The sequence below is a fragment of the Vigna unguiculata genome, chromosome 2 (genome assembly GCF_037176805.1).
Source record: "Vigna unguiculata cultivar grain cowpea cultivar isolate G323 ecotype 2 chromosome 2, ASM3717680v1, whole genome shotgun sequence".
NCBI classification, from domain to species: domain Eukaryota; kingdom Viridiplantae; phylum Streptophyta; class Magnoliopsida; order Fabales; family Fabaceae; genus Vigna; species Vigna unguiculata.
Genome location: NC_140793.1, coordinates 4,989,082 through 5,002,903, shown reverse-complemented (window position 1 = coordinate 5,002,903; position 13,822 = coordinate 4,989,082). Strand labels below are relative to the sequence as shown.

The window sequence follows — 13,822 nt, the reverse complement described above, 5'->3', positions numbered from 1 at the left end:
GCTTCTTAAGACTTGAGTTTTTAATGTTTTTATGTTTTGAACATTAGCCATTTTGGGCTTTTATAAGTTGTAATGATTTTGAATTGTGAATAGTTACAATGTCTTGAATTCGCCATTTTAATTTTCCCGCGTTTTGGGAACATGTGTTTATAAATGAGGAATTCCAATATTATCGCGTTTATTTCATTTTATTTATTTGTTTAAGTTATTTTCAATGTAATAATCCTTAGGGATGTTACATGTGAAATGTGTTGGTGAGGGAGTTTCATGGGAAACTCCTAGTGATATATATATATGTATATATATGTGCATGCCTAGTGTATACCTTGATATAGGAGATGTCTAGATAAAGGAATGTATCCTGAACTCTAATAAGCATTCACGCTCACATAGAGCAAAATGGTTTATGTGGTGAGAGTGGCAGGAGGTCCTATTCTTGGGGCAGTTTGGGCCCAAGACAATAGAGGATTAACCTTGTGTGTGGTTGGGTGATAACCCCTTGCGTCTAGATTCTGTAGAGTTCAGAAACCAGCACAGGTGCATACTTCCTTTAGAATCCTATATCAAGTGTATGATCCGGATATCGAGTCGTAGTAACTGCATTTGATTGTTCTCACATGATCTGAGTGTTTTCTAGTTAAATGTTAATAACTTGCCTTGCCTTGTACATGCCCTACAAATTGTTAAAGAATATTTTCACACTAGCTTACCCTTTCATTTTGTGTATGTTCTTTTTTTTTCTCTTTTGCGATGATCACCCTATTGGTGGGAGCAGATGGGAAACACGTTGAAGGTGGACCTGATGGTAACAGTGGTGCGGTGTAGAGGGCCCTGTTACCTTTGGCTCTTAGAAGCAGTTTTTATGGTATCAGTGCCTTTTGTCATTCCTAGCTCTAGAAGTCTTGTTTTTTGTATAACTGCTGAACCCGTGTGGTGTATGTTTTGTTAGAGGCATGTATGATTGATATGCCTCAATTTCCTTTAGTACTTCTTGAATGACTGTAATGGTAAATCCTTATGTGTACTGTTTCATCTGATGACTCTTTTATTTCATTAATTATGTGATGCTTTATTTAGTAGATTATTCTATTTAAATGGGATGTCACATGTAAACACCAAAAAGAAGAATTATAGATATAAATTTAAGAAAATATATTTATTGAAAAGACTAAATTAAAAATTAAATATAGACACAAAAAGTCTTCTTTATTATATATTAGCATAAACACATACACAAGTGTACCCATTTTTTAAATATCTATAATTTGTTTAAATTTTAAAATTTGTAATTAGAAGTGTAAAGTTAAAAAAAAAACAGAAAAGTGTATACATAATTATACATAGATAAACTAAATTTTAGTTATTAAAATTAAATATATTATAAATAATATTATGAGTAATTATTTAAATTTAAAAAACTAATTACTAAAATAATAAAAAAGTAAATAAGTTTCTTATAAATATTTTAAATTATTATGTAATTATTTGAATTAAAAAATTGTTATTTTTTTATTATAAATAATTATTTAAATTTAAAGTATATTAATTAATAGTGTAAAATTGAAAAATAAAAAGATGTATCTCTTTACATATATATATATAGTTATAAATAGATTGGTACAAATTAAATAATTAGTGATTAAATTTAGAATAAAAAGTAATATAAATACTCTATTGAGGATATTTTAATTACAAAATTTGTTTTAATTTTAACACTAAACTATCTATAAATAATAACAACTGAAAAAAAGTATTAAAAAATATGAAGTATACAAGTAAAAGAAACATGTTTAGGTAGACATGAAATGTGCCTAAACTATAAAAATATATATATAAAAAAAACTTTTCAATATTTATTTTTGTCAATTTAAAATTTCATTATTCGTAATTAACAACCAATCAATATATAATTGTAACTGTTAGTAGCATAAAAAAGAAGAAAGTAACTGTTACCAGTAGTCATGCACACATTTTTAATTTCTCATTTAATAATTTTTACAAAACACCAGTTCAAATCTAATACATTTATAATTTCATGATTTGCAATAGGATTATTCTTATAAAAAAAAAGTAACATTTTTCTTCATTTACTCCTAAATAAGAAAAATTAATCTCTATATTTATATTACAAACCAAATTTTTTTCCTGAACGGACAAAGTTTATAGTTTTAAACTTTCGTATAGTTTTTGTTTATTTTATATTTTCTTGAAAGTTTAGTACTTTACTTCAACATGATTGAGCATATACACATTTTCCTTTTGTATTAGTGTATTTATCTTTTAAGACAGTTTTATTTACTTTTAACACTCATTTCCTTTCGAATAAACAGTTTTTGCATTTCAAAATTTAACACCTTGTATGCATAAATTAATTATTTCAAGAAATAATATAATTATTATCATGTATACATAAAGCAGAAAAAGGAAATGATGAATATTTGTAGTCATTTGACACTTATAAGAAATGTTAATAAAGGTTCTGAGTTGACTCGGGCGAGTGGTGCACTCGTTGCTTTTAATTAGGTCACAGGGTTGGGGTTTTTTTAAGGTTTAAAAATCCTTGTTTGACTCAAAAGCAGGGAAGGGTGGAGAAGAAGGTGAAGAGTGAGTAGATCTGAGTGTGAAGAAAAAATCCTCCCAAAGTTTTCATCTTTCAATTAAAGGGTCTTCAAATAATGCTCTGAATCATCCTCTTTCTTCTTCTTCTCTTCTGTCACCCCTATCACTCTCAGAGAATGGCTCGTCCTTGTTTCCACAAGCTTGTTCTCTCCACCACTCTTCAATCCAGACAACTGGTACTTTTTTTTTTTTTTTTTACTCTCATTCAAGTGTTTCTTAATTTTTTTTGGTGTGGAATTGATTATACTATATGATTGACTTTTAGGTTTGGGGTGTTGGTGAGTGTTGCATGAAAAAAGCTTTATGCGTCTTTGCCACTTTTATTGACACTCCTTTCACCAATGATGGGATTCTTTACCCTTTGCATTTGTGTTGGGGTGATTATCGGTAGAGATTCTGATAGAAGGAGGAGGGTGATTTTAGTAAGTTTTGTGAGTTTAGAGAAGAATCTCTCGACGGTTTTATGATTTCTTCAAGAGTTGAAATGTTCCTAGAATTGATAGTGGGTTTGGTTAGTTTACTTAACACGATATAATATATATAAACTTTACAATTTTCTTTCATTTGGTTGAACGTTCTTTATAATTCTTTGTTACTGTCTGTTGAATTAATTCATGAGATAGAGGAACTGAACTCCTGTATCTTTAGTCGTGGAACAAGTAAGGAGATTTTTAGCATAGTTATCAATCTTGGTGCATAGTGATTGATCCAAAATTATTATAACGGTGTAGATGACTGTAATTGTTATTATTTTTTTTTTATAATTTATATTTTGCTATGAACATATAAAAGCTCAAAAGTACTCAAAATTCATGATTTCATGATACATTCATAATTGACAATAAGAAGTCATAGGTCTAAAACAAAACATACAAGTAAGCAACAACAAAATTCAAGGAAATAATATATCTCAATTCTTAAAGTTTCAAGCATTTAATAAAATCCCTAGCAGGGGAATAACAGAGCGAAAAGTGAAGGGCGGGTGTTTCTGAAAATTGCCAGGTATGATGGGTGGCTCTCTATTTGCACAAATAGAGGCAGCCTCAGAACAGAGAGCAAGAGAATGGGGAAGGTATTTAGCAGATACATAGAGTAAATGTCAACTTAGTCATCCAGATACATTGAAAATGAAAATATATAATGAAAATCCATAATGCAATAGTGGTGTGATCAGCATAAAAAATGGAAAGATTTTGTCTGTGAATAGTGATACATTGTTTGTAACATAAAAATTCTTGCAAACTGAGATCTGTAGTAACCTCTATTCGAGATACCGATTACTCTTATTACATGTTGCTATGGGACAAAATGCCCATATAATCTTTGTTTTGCTCTTTTATACACTCAATGCTTTCAAATGGTGGAATAGTGTTGTGGTTTCTTGGTAAAGAGGCATTAGTAGAGCATGGAGTGTTGAATTTTGTGTGGTGGCTTATGGTTTCTGCAATTGGCTTGACAGCCATGGTGGAAGACACATCTTTAAAATGTTATTAAATGGAGAAAGATGCTAACTACTGTATTTTACTTTTCAACCCCTGAAAAATCACAGCCTTGCCCTCATGTGGCCTTTTGTTTACTGAACTCCTCGCTAATGTGACTCTTACTTCCCATTCCAGAGTGAAAATAGACTTCCACTTTTGTGTAAACAAGATTCTTTCATTCTCGAGATCAAGGGCCTCTCAAGAGATCAAGGGCCTCCTCTTCCTTCCCAGTCACACCGTCCTCTTCTTGATCATAGTAGTTAATTGTGTGCAAAATGTCGCTATTGTACTGTTGCATATACCTCTTGCTTCTCCTAATGTCATCATTTTGCAGTTTGTTGTTGCAGTTGCTGGAGCCCAAATTGCAACACAAATTGTGCTTCTCATCATGACAAAGAGCAGCCACTCTAAATGTCAGTGCATATGGTTTTTCATTGACAATAATGATGGGGGAGGATGGATGGTGATGATTTGGCTGCTCCAACAAAGGCTTTGTTATCCCTACCAATTTTGGACAGCCTATACCACCTACCCTCACCAACTCCCCCTCCTCCGTCTGCAACGTCTGCCTTAGGGAGTTAGGATTTTATAATGACAGGGTGACACTTATCTAGCATCTGTGCAGTCCCAGGGTGTTAGGTTTTCAGGGGGAATTAGGCCATGTGGTTCAAATGTTTTTGTTTTCTTAACTCTTCATTTTTGTTTTGGTTTGTCGTTCATCAAGTTAGGCCTAGTTTAGTGTCTCAATTTCTTTGTTTTTGTTTTATTTTATTTAAAGCATAGCATATACTATAATAATCTAAAAATAATATAGTAAACAGTAATAGTGATTAAAATCATAGGACGTAATCAGGATTATAAATAGTTCTCTATAACAATGTAGAGGCTGTAGCATATCAGTAGTTGGTGCCATAGCAGGGCTTGTCTGGAGGGCTATTTTTGGGATTTTAGTTTCCAAAGTTGAAATCTATATACGTAATACTTGTGAAAGTGTTAAAGAAGACTTTAATTTAGTAGATGATGGCTGATACTTCTTATCTAGGAACATGTATTTGACTTCTGTTGGTGTTCACTTTTGTGTTTTGTTTGACACCTATGACTTTTTATCGTCAATTATGAATGTCATTAATTTGAGTAATTTTTATTATTTTGAAAATTTATATGCCTACAGTATACATTATATAAACTATAAAAGTTTTCATAATACTGTGGTTATCCTGCTATACTCCATCTCATAGTAGGGTTTTTGAAACTTGCCCACTGTGTATAGCAATTAAAAATATAATAAAGTAAATGACAGTAGTAATAAAAAGAATGTCAGAATAGCTTTTATCCTGATATAGCAGTTTCGGGTTTGGCTTGTCCACACTAAATGGGAACTATCCTCTAGACATCATCAGAAACTCTCCAGGGAATCTGCGACTCAGATAGTGATACTCTTATGTTGTTGTTTTAGTTTTTGTTTCCATCCATCCTCTGCTCTCTTTTTCTCTCTTTCTAATTCCCATCCCTTTTGGGTCTTCAGAAATTCTAACCATGCTCTTTATCTTTTAAACAAACAATAAAGAAATTCAATTATTGTTCTTTTAACAATAGAATTTAAAAAAATTCTTGTGTTCTCTTTTATTTTCCAGTCTTGCTTTCTTCCTCTATTTTAGTTTAATAAATTTTGTTTTTTTTTATTTACAAATAAATTTCAAGACAAATAAAATCAATATTTTTTAGCGAACTTATGCTATGCTACTTCTGGTATTATCCCGCTAATTTGTAACTTGGTGTACATTTGGGGATTTTTATATGTTTCTAATATTTCATCTATATATTGATTGTATTTTTCTGCTTCATTATGTAAGTTTTGTATTTTGTCTGCCTCCACTGTGATCCCAATCCCATCCATATTAATTTTTTGTTGTGGATTTTATGCCTGCTGCCACTAAAAACATTGCACACACTTTAAATAAAGTCTTGCTTATATAATTATTTCTATGACAAAAAAATTGCAAGAGATAATTAATCAATGATAATAGGAAATGAAGTAAACCAGGAAACACAGGTATAGGGCAGCTGTACGAATAAGAACAAGAATAGTACTGCGGCTAAATAGGCCATATTTCCCCTTGATTGGAGACATAGTATCCAAGCACTGTCCATGAAGGTGGGGATGATGATGAGGTCCTGTTTAGGAGGTGATGGAAGGGCAGGATCTGCCCATTATTCACTTCATTGTTGAATTTTCCAATCTTATAGTTAGTATTATCATAACATCTTTAGTATTGTATTGTGAGTAATTACTAGTATTTGAAGCCTAACCTGTATATTTGCATTTCAGAGGATTCCGGATATTTTTCTGAGGAAATATGGGACCCAGCTTTCTACAGTTGCTACCCTCACTGTTCCTGATGGTAGTATTTGGCGTATAGGATTGAAGAAAGCTGACAGCAAAATTTGGTTTGTTGATGGTTGGCAAGATTTTATCCAACGGTACTCCATTGGTGTTGGATACTTTTTGGTGTTCATGTATGAAGGGAATTCGTCCTTTATTGTTCATATTTTTAATTTGAGTACCTCTGAGATAAATTATCAATCGGCTATGAGAAACCATATGGAAGGACCCTGCTTTGTCAATTACAATCATATTTTCGAGGAAATGGAAGACATAGATTCCATTGATTTGTCAGATTTGTCACCTCCGTATCTTACATCTGGTGCCATGCAAAACAAGGGTTTTGCAGGATCTGTAGATCAACTGACACCTGGGAAGAGTCATACTCCGGCTCTGCAGAATTTGTTCAATGGTGGCTCAAAACTCAATCGCGTAAACTGGGGTGATGGTGGGAGTTCTTACTCTTCTAAGAGTGCCAATTCACTAGGTAGCCAGTCAACCAGAGACATAGGTGTTCAGTTTAATGCTGTTGAGTTTAAAAGGTCCACTGATGAATTGAAATTGCGTTATTCTAACGAGGAAGCACTTAATAAAACTGCAAAAAAGAAGCGGAAATCAGAGTCCCGTAAGTTTTTATCCCAGTTCTTTTTCTGTGTAGTAACCCAAAGATGACATTTTTCTTTTTATTACTAATTCAACTTGTTTGGAACTATAGAGGGCGAGGAACCCTCAGGTGAAAATGAAGAGGAGGCAGAAATGCGCTATAGGTTTTATGAAAGTGCATCTGCAAGGAAAAGAACAGTGACAGCAGAAGAAAGAGAAAGGGCAATTAATGCATCAAAAGCATTTGAACCCACAAATCCTTTCTGCAGAGTTGTCCTCCGACCCTCCTATTTATACAGAGGATGCATAATGGTGAAATGTTTTTCAACTTGATATTTATCATTACTCTTCTCCAGATGTTATCTTGCATACTCAAAATTCATCTTTTTTGTTTTCCAGTACTTGCCTTCGTGCTTTGCTGAGAAGAATCTGAATGGGGTATCAGGATTCATTAAACTTCAGTTGTCCAATGGAAGACAGTGGTCCGTTCGCTGTCTCTACAGAGGAGGTCGAGCTAAGTTAAGTCAGGGATGGTTTGAATTCACCGTGGAGAACAATCTCGGGGAGGGTGATGTCTGTGTGTTTGAGCTCCTAAGAACAAAGGAAGTTGTGCTGCAAGTTACCGTCTTTCGTGTAACTGAGGATGCAGGCTTGTTGAACTCTCCCCCTTCTGTGCAGCAGCTGAGCCAAAATATGAGCCACACCAAACTCTTGAACCCTCATTTGCAGCATCGCGTTAGCAGTACAGTGAAATTGATTAGAAATTAGCGGGGACAGTTAATTCCTGATAGCCAGTCTGTGATAAATAGACCTTGCTTCTGAGTGATCTGTTGTTCATCTAATTCTTCACTTGGAACTTTGATGCTTTACATGTTCATAAACATTTGAACTTAGTTGTCCTAGTTCTGATACAAATATATTTTGGTTTTGACTTGGGTTGTAAATAGATTGTTCAATCTAGTTGATCAAAAACTGAGTTGAAATGCTTGAGCTTCAGCTGTTGTTGTTTTATTTTATTTTGAAATTTTATTGATTTGTAGCTTCACCTGCTTAAAATGATTTCATTCTACTGCATGTTTCTGTAGACTGCTTAAAATTATTTTCTAGAGTGATTTTTCTTAACTTTAATCTTTTTAAGATTTTGTTGTACTTTCATGACACAGTGTTTGGGTCGGATTTTATTATGATATTGATATTAGGTATAACATCAGTTGTAGTTTTCTTCATTCTGTGTTCATATTTTTCATTTATAATGCGGCATTTTGAAACTGATTGTTCAAAGCAATTGCTCAAAGACATATTCTGACAAAATGTTCTACTGTCTGAAGCTAGGTTACTATAATGAAGTAGTTATCCAAAAAATGAAGGAACATGTCTTCTTCCCTCTCTCAACACTAAGATTATTTTATATCTGGCTGAGAATATAGAAAAATTATTGTTGCAGTGTATAACGTTACACACTTCTTACAAAAGCAGATAGATACATATTTTATAGTGAAAAATTCTCAAATAAAGATAGATTTTAGTTTGATTTTCAATATATCTGAGAAAAATAATAAAAAAGGTGTTAATTACTTTAAATGATTACCTATAAATAGGTTGTGTTATATAATCAATTGTATAAATATATAACCGATTATCTATAAAAATCAATTCATGTTATTTTATTGTCCATTTATTTGTTTTTCAATTATTCTTTTTCCATGACATTTTTTTTAAATTTACTTCATTTTTCATATATCTCTTTTTCTTTTCTTATTAACCCAATTTGTATCCCATTATTTCTTTCAGTTCTTTCAAACAAATCATGTAAATCTAAAAAGGTGTTTTATTGAAGAAAGGTTTTTACTTTCTTTTTTACTCCTATGAATTTTTTCCGCACTTTATTATTTCAAAATAATCACTTCATATTTTCTATTTTATTTTACAACAACCCTGATTTTTAAATTAATTTTTGAATGGTACAATTTGAAATAGTAATTTAAGGTTCAATGTAGTTATGGATGGTATCTTATTAAATACTAAACCTATCCTTCCTAATGATATAATTTGTAGTTAAAACGAGAAAAGTTTTAGATTAATATAATGAAAAAGCAGTCAACTAAAATAATGACACATTATATAATTCAAAATATATTTTTTTAAGTAATAAACCATTTACATAATACTGAATTTAACAATATAATTCCAAATTCTAGATTTTAAAATCACACAAATACCTCTTTTCAATTGTTAGTTGGTGAGCATCTAAGTAAAAATGTACGCCACAAAATGACTAAGCTATCGCATTTTCTTTTGAACCAACCACACTCTTTCTACCTTATCCTTTGCTTCCTCTGGATCCAAAAACATACAAAGTCCCTTCCATGCCACTGTGAACTCTACTTCAAGAACCACCACAGGATATAGAAAAGCCATTCCAGCTTCACCACCAAAGGTTAATTTACTCATATCACTTTTTCCTGTTTATGTTGTTCAAGCAATCTTCAATACAATAAAGGGTGTCTAACTAACTTACCAATCTTCATTTTTGACAATGTTTTATCATTTCAGAAGAGAATGGCCATGGCCAGTGCAGCAACTCCAGCCACAATCACTGTTGTGGGAAGCTCCGGTGTTGGCAGCAGAAGGAGAAGGGAGAGGAGTGTGCAGTTCATCGGAGGGATGAATTCTTTTGGAGGGTTGAAGGCTCAGAACAGTGTGACATCATTAGGGTTTCCTGTGTGCACTGAGCAGTGCTTTGCAAAGGTGGTGAGCTCATTGAAATATCCATCTAAGGGCAGAAGAGGAGGTGCTGCCTCCTCAACCTGCAATGCTGCTGCTGAGATTTTCCAAATTGCTGGCATCATGAGTGGCCTTGTTCTTGTTGGGGTTGCTGTAGGATTTGTGCTTCTTCGAATTGAAGCATATGTGGAAGAGACTGAGTGAGAATTTCATAAACTTTTGATCACTGTTTTCATATATATATATATATCTCTATCAGCAGAAAGGGAAAAAATTGTGTATTTCTTTGATTCTTGATATGATGTAGAACTAAATAAATTACTCTTGGGCTTAGCAGTACCTATGAATTTTTATTTGGAGAGAAGAGTTGTACACAACGTGATCTGGCTTGTTACATTGTAACTTGTTACAGTTTGTTGCCTAAATAAGAAATCCATTTTAATTGTGTTGAAGATGCTGTATCGTAAAGAGATAAGATAAATTGGTACAAATCTCATGATTTTTTAGGATTGGGTTAGATTTGAATTCGTTTCTTAAAATTTTGGTTTCATAATTATGATGAAAAAGTAAAGTTTTCTGTTAGTACTGAAAACTGGAAAATAATTTGTTTGCTAGAAATCAGAAGTTAGCACCTCCAGTTTGTTATCAATGACTATACAGAAGCAAAAACGTTGCATTTGTTTCCATTTCTGATGATTGAAAGAGGTTCGAGATCAGTATTCCTCTTGAATTGAAATAAACCAATTTTAGGAAAGGAGCTTGCATCATTGTATGCTTGTTGTATTATTGAAAGAAACTGCCATATTATATAGCTGATCATTTTGTTGAAGATAGTATCACAACTTGCATCAATTTGAGGTCTCTTCTAAACCATTATTAGGCCTTAAGAGAATGCAGACATATCCTGCCACTTTAACTCTGGTAAGTACGAATTGGCCTGCTTGAAACCTTCATTGGTTAGAGTGTGTGAAATGAAACTCTCTGTGAAGCCTCCTCGTACTCAATCAACCCTTTTGTGATGAAACAATTTTTCTGATTTGAGTCTAAAAGGTTCTTCAAATATTAAATTGCTGAAGAGATTTAACTGCATTGTAAATTGACCAATTTCCTTGCCTGAAAATCAGCCTCATTAGAGCCACTGTAACGGCTCCGTCTTGTCATTATCACTCACTATGCAGGAATCCATAGTAAAAAATGCATGTTATATATACATATATAAACCAATATCATTGACAGTGAACTAAAACAGAAAGAATAAGAACTTCATTTAAATTCCAAGTGAATGTTTGAATTGAAGTCAGAAGAATCCACCAATATTTTTACTCTAGATAGAAACAACAATCTTCTTAATTTGATGCATTAGAATTTCTACATGTGCCTTTTCAGCTTCAATCTAAACAAGTTTCTGGAGTTGCACATCAGGATCACTTGTAATATCTCCAGAATGATCTTTGAAGTATTTGGATTTGTAATATGAAAAAAGTTTCCACAACATCATTCATCTTGAAGTTTTTTCTGAAGAGTATTTTGGTATTGTGGAACAAATCTATATTATTCCTGACTTTCTAGTGGATCATTTTAATGACATTTACTATCAGGTGGTTGAGTTTTAACGCCTTGAATGATGCTAGGAATAACATTGTAAAAAATTACTAGATCTATTCTTGAATAAATGATAGGTATGTTCATTCTCATTAAGTTTTTATTTATTAAACCATTATAAAAATGTATTTAATAAAATACAAAAACCAAGAGGAAATTAGGCCAAGACCCCAACAAAAGTCAAAATTACTAAATCTAAGATTTAGAAGTCCATTTCCATATATATATAAAAAAAAAAATCATAACTAATAAAGGAGGACGTAGAATCCTACCAAATTTCATGGCAGTCATGATTAAGAGCAAAAATTTGCCAATTTATCACTAGAGACATTATCCTCTCTAAAAGTAGGAGAGTAAGAGGATTTAAAATTTGGACTTAAAACGTGGATTTTCTTTTCCTTAATCTCAAATTCTAATAAACAATACTTTTTCATGAATAACCTGTGAAGTTAATAACTAATCACATTCAAACCAAACCTGCTCGCATCAGTTCCCAGCTATACACAACACTTTTTTTTTCTCTCTTACAAATTCAACTTCATCAAGAAATCTTGCACCATGAATAGCTCACTTAAGATATGTTCTTTTGAGTGGAAGGACATGAATGAGAGAGATATGATTGATTTGAATGAATTTGAAAGTGAAATTTATGTTGTTTTTTTTAAGGAATTTGGTGGTAATAGTAGAGTGAATTTGAAAGTAAATTTTGTAAAATTTTGTGTACGATTTGATTAATGTGACTAATAAAAAATAAAGTTTAATTTATGAAAAAGTTAGATTACAAAATTGTCCTTGGTGTTAAATGTAGTATGAAATGATAATTAAATATGTTGTAATTAATTTTGAATTATTTTTTTCGTGAAAAAAATATTAATGATATTTATTAATTGAAAAATGTTGGAATCAAATACACCTTTAAGGGACTTGGATAAAAAATAAAGTACATTGGAATCAGGTACATGACAAATGGAATTGGATAAATTACAAAAGGAACCGGATAAATAAAGAAAAAGCTAAGAAGTTGGAATCAGATACAAGTATAATGTATCATTTCCATATTACTTCTTCATAATCACACATGCGACTGTTATTTCCATGAAGGAGCAACGATGATGGAATGTTGCAAAGCTTAGAACATCAAACATACGAAGGAAAGGAAAGTAGAGTACATCAAACATCACATGAAAGTGAAGTACATGGAGAGAGTGGTAAAATACTAAAGTTCTTTATCAAATATGCTCAAATAGTAAAAATTCTGTAGAAAAGAATACACTCTTATTTTGAACTCCATATTGATAATAGCAAATAAAATTCTTTAAGAACTTAAAAGAGGTAAGTATCCTTATAAAACTATAACCAACTTGTACACATTTTTATAAATTTTTTTACTATGATTTTTCAAAAAGCTAAATTGCTTTAAATTCATAAGAGAAAATGGTTTGGTTAAGATATCATAATTAGCTTGGAATCCTCCTCTTTCTTTCTACATTATTTGTACATGATGTCAATGTTACAATATCAAAGTTTAATACTTTACCATATTGTTTTGTGATTTTGGTGGACTAAACTATATTTTAACCTCAACTTAGGAAAGTGATACTTTTGGCATATCTAAACATGGGTATGTGGGTGGATTGAGTGTGGTGGTTAATAATGCACCAGGGTAGGTACTTAACAGTGTAATGATTGGTTATACAGAAAGAAAATTCCAGAGTCCCTGCATCCATGGTTTTTGTATATCTTATAATATTTTAAAGAGTTCAGATAAGCTCAACTTCAAATCCTAAAGGTGGGAGCCACTTCCATTCACTTATCAAAATCTCTTCATCATTCACCGTCACACTCTACATAAAACCTCACCTCATTCATCTTCATTTGTACTCGGGAAGTTTCAAATACCACAAACAAAAGGTGAGATGTTTAAACAATCATCTGTTTAGGGTTCTAGGAGAAGATGTTTGAGCCAAGGGACATGTGGACGAAGCTGAAGGAAAAGGGTGAGACCATTTTCTCGGGTGCTGGCCGGAACCCATCTAGCCGTGAACCTGGCTTCCATGGGATTCAAGAAAAGGAGAAGAGTTCTTCAACTGGGTTGCCTATGGTGTCTTCGAGGCAACGCATGCAAGTTCACACACCTTGGTTGACGTGTTCTGAGGCTTCACTGTCCATGCTTGTGGACTGCTTCAGTGCTTGATGGATAAAAGAATAATCATGTGCTTGGTTTGCGTTTAAGTTCTTAGTTTAGCTTGAACGTGTGTGTGTTTTGATCTTGTGTTCATTTTTCACTGTGATCAAGTTTTCTCTGCGGAAGAGGTGATATATGTATGTAAATAGACTAATAAATAGTTAAAATATATTATGTGTACGAACCATAAATACAAGTGGTTTTTGAGTAAAATAAAGTTGTCTA

General features: G+C 32.4%; 3 protein-coding genes across 5 annotated transcripts; all 3 read left to right on the top strand.

The window, feature by feature from the left end:
• The first annotated feature begins 2,534 nt into the window (after positions 1 to 2,534).
• On the top strand, positions 2,535 to 8,082 carry LOC114173598 (B3 domain-containing transcription factor VRN1-like). Of its 3 annotated transcripts, none has more exons than XM_028058085.2 (5): positions 2,550 to 2,795; positions 6,128 to 6,346; positions 6,430 to 7,108; positions 7,199 to 7,398; positions 7,486 to 8,082. In XM_028058085.2, exons 2-5 carry the CDS (start codon positions 6,290 to 6,292, stop codon positions 7,852 to 7,854), a joined length of 1,305 nt encoding a protein of 434 aa, XP_027913886.1. In that variant the 5' UTR covers positions 2,550 to 2,795; positions 6,128 to 6,289; the 3' UTR covers positions 7,855 to 8,082. The 3 variants fall into 3 exon arrangements, with proteins under 3 accessions (XP_027913885.1, XP_027913886.1, XP_027913888.1); XM_028058087.2 differs by having other exon boundaries at positions 2,552 to 2,795; positions 6,128 to 6,286; XM_028058084.2 differs by lacking the exon at positions 6,128 to 6,346 and having other exon boundaries at positions 2,535 to 2,795.
• Positions 8,083 to 9,331: 1,249 nt separating this feature from the next.
• LOC114173048 (uncharacterized) lies at positions 9,332 to 10,262 on the top strand. The gene is made up of 2 exons (XM_028057244.2): positions 9,332 to 9,523; positions 9,640 to 10,262. Exon 2 carries the CDS (start codon positions 9,646 to 9,648, stop codon positions 10,012 to 10,014), a length of 369 nt encoding a protein of 122 aa, XP_027913045.2. The 5' UTR covers positions 9,332 to 9,523; positions 9,640 to 9,645; the 3' UTR covers positions 10,015 to 10,262.
• Positions 10,263 to 13,238: 2,976 nt separating this feature from the next.
• LOC146888237 (uncharacterized) lies at positions 13,239 to 13,822 on the top strand. Its single transcript, XM_085669706.1, has one exon. It carries the CDS (start codon positions 13,367 to 13,369, stop codon positions 13,604 to 13,606), a length of 240 nt encoding a protein of 79 aa, XP_085525832.1. The 5' UTR covers positions 13,239 to 13,366; the 3' UTR covers positions 13,607 to 13,822.

Bases quoted from the DNA above. Each gene is read 5' to 3' on its own strand.
- LOC114173048 (XM_028057244.2), top strand. From the start codon at position 9,646: ATGGCCATGGCCAGTGCAGCAACTCCAGCCACAATCACTGTTGTGGGA.
- LOC114173598 (XM_028058084.2), top strand. From the start codon at position 2,736: ATGGCTCGTCCTTGTTTCCACAAGCTTGTTCTCTCCACCACTCTTCAA. The intron at 7,109-7,198 runs GTAAGTTTTTAT...TTGGAACTATAG, and splicing joins GAAGCGGAAATCAGAGTCCC to AGGGCGAGGAACCCTCAGGT. The intron at 7,399-7,485 runs GTGAAATGTTTT...TTTGTTTTCCAG, and splicing joins TATACAGAGGATGCATAATG to TACTTGCCTTCGTGCTTTGC.
- LOC146888237 (XM_085669706.1), top strand. From the start codon at position 13,367: ATGTTTGAGCCAAGGGACATGTGGACGAAGCTGAAGGAAAAGGGTGAG.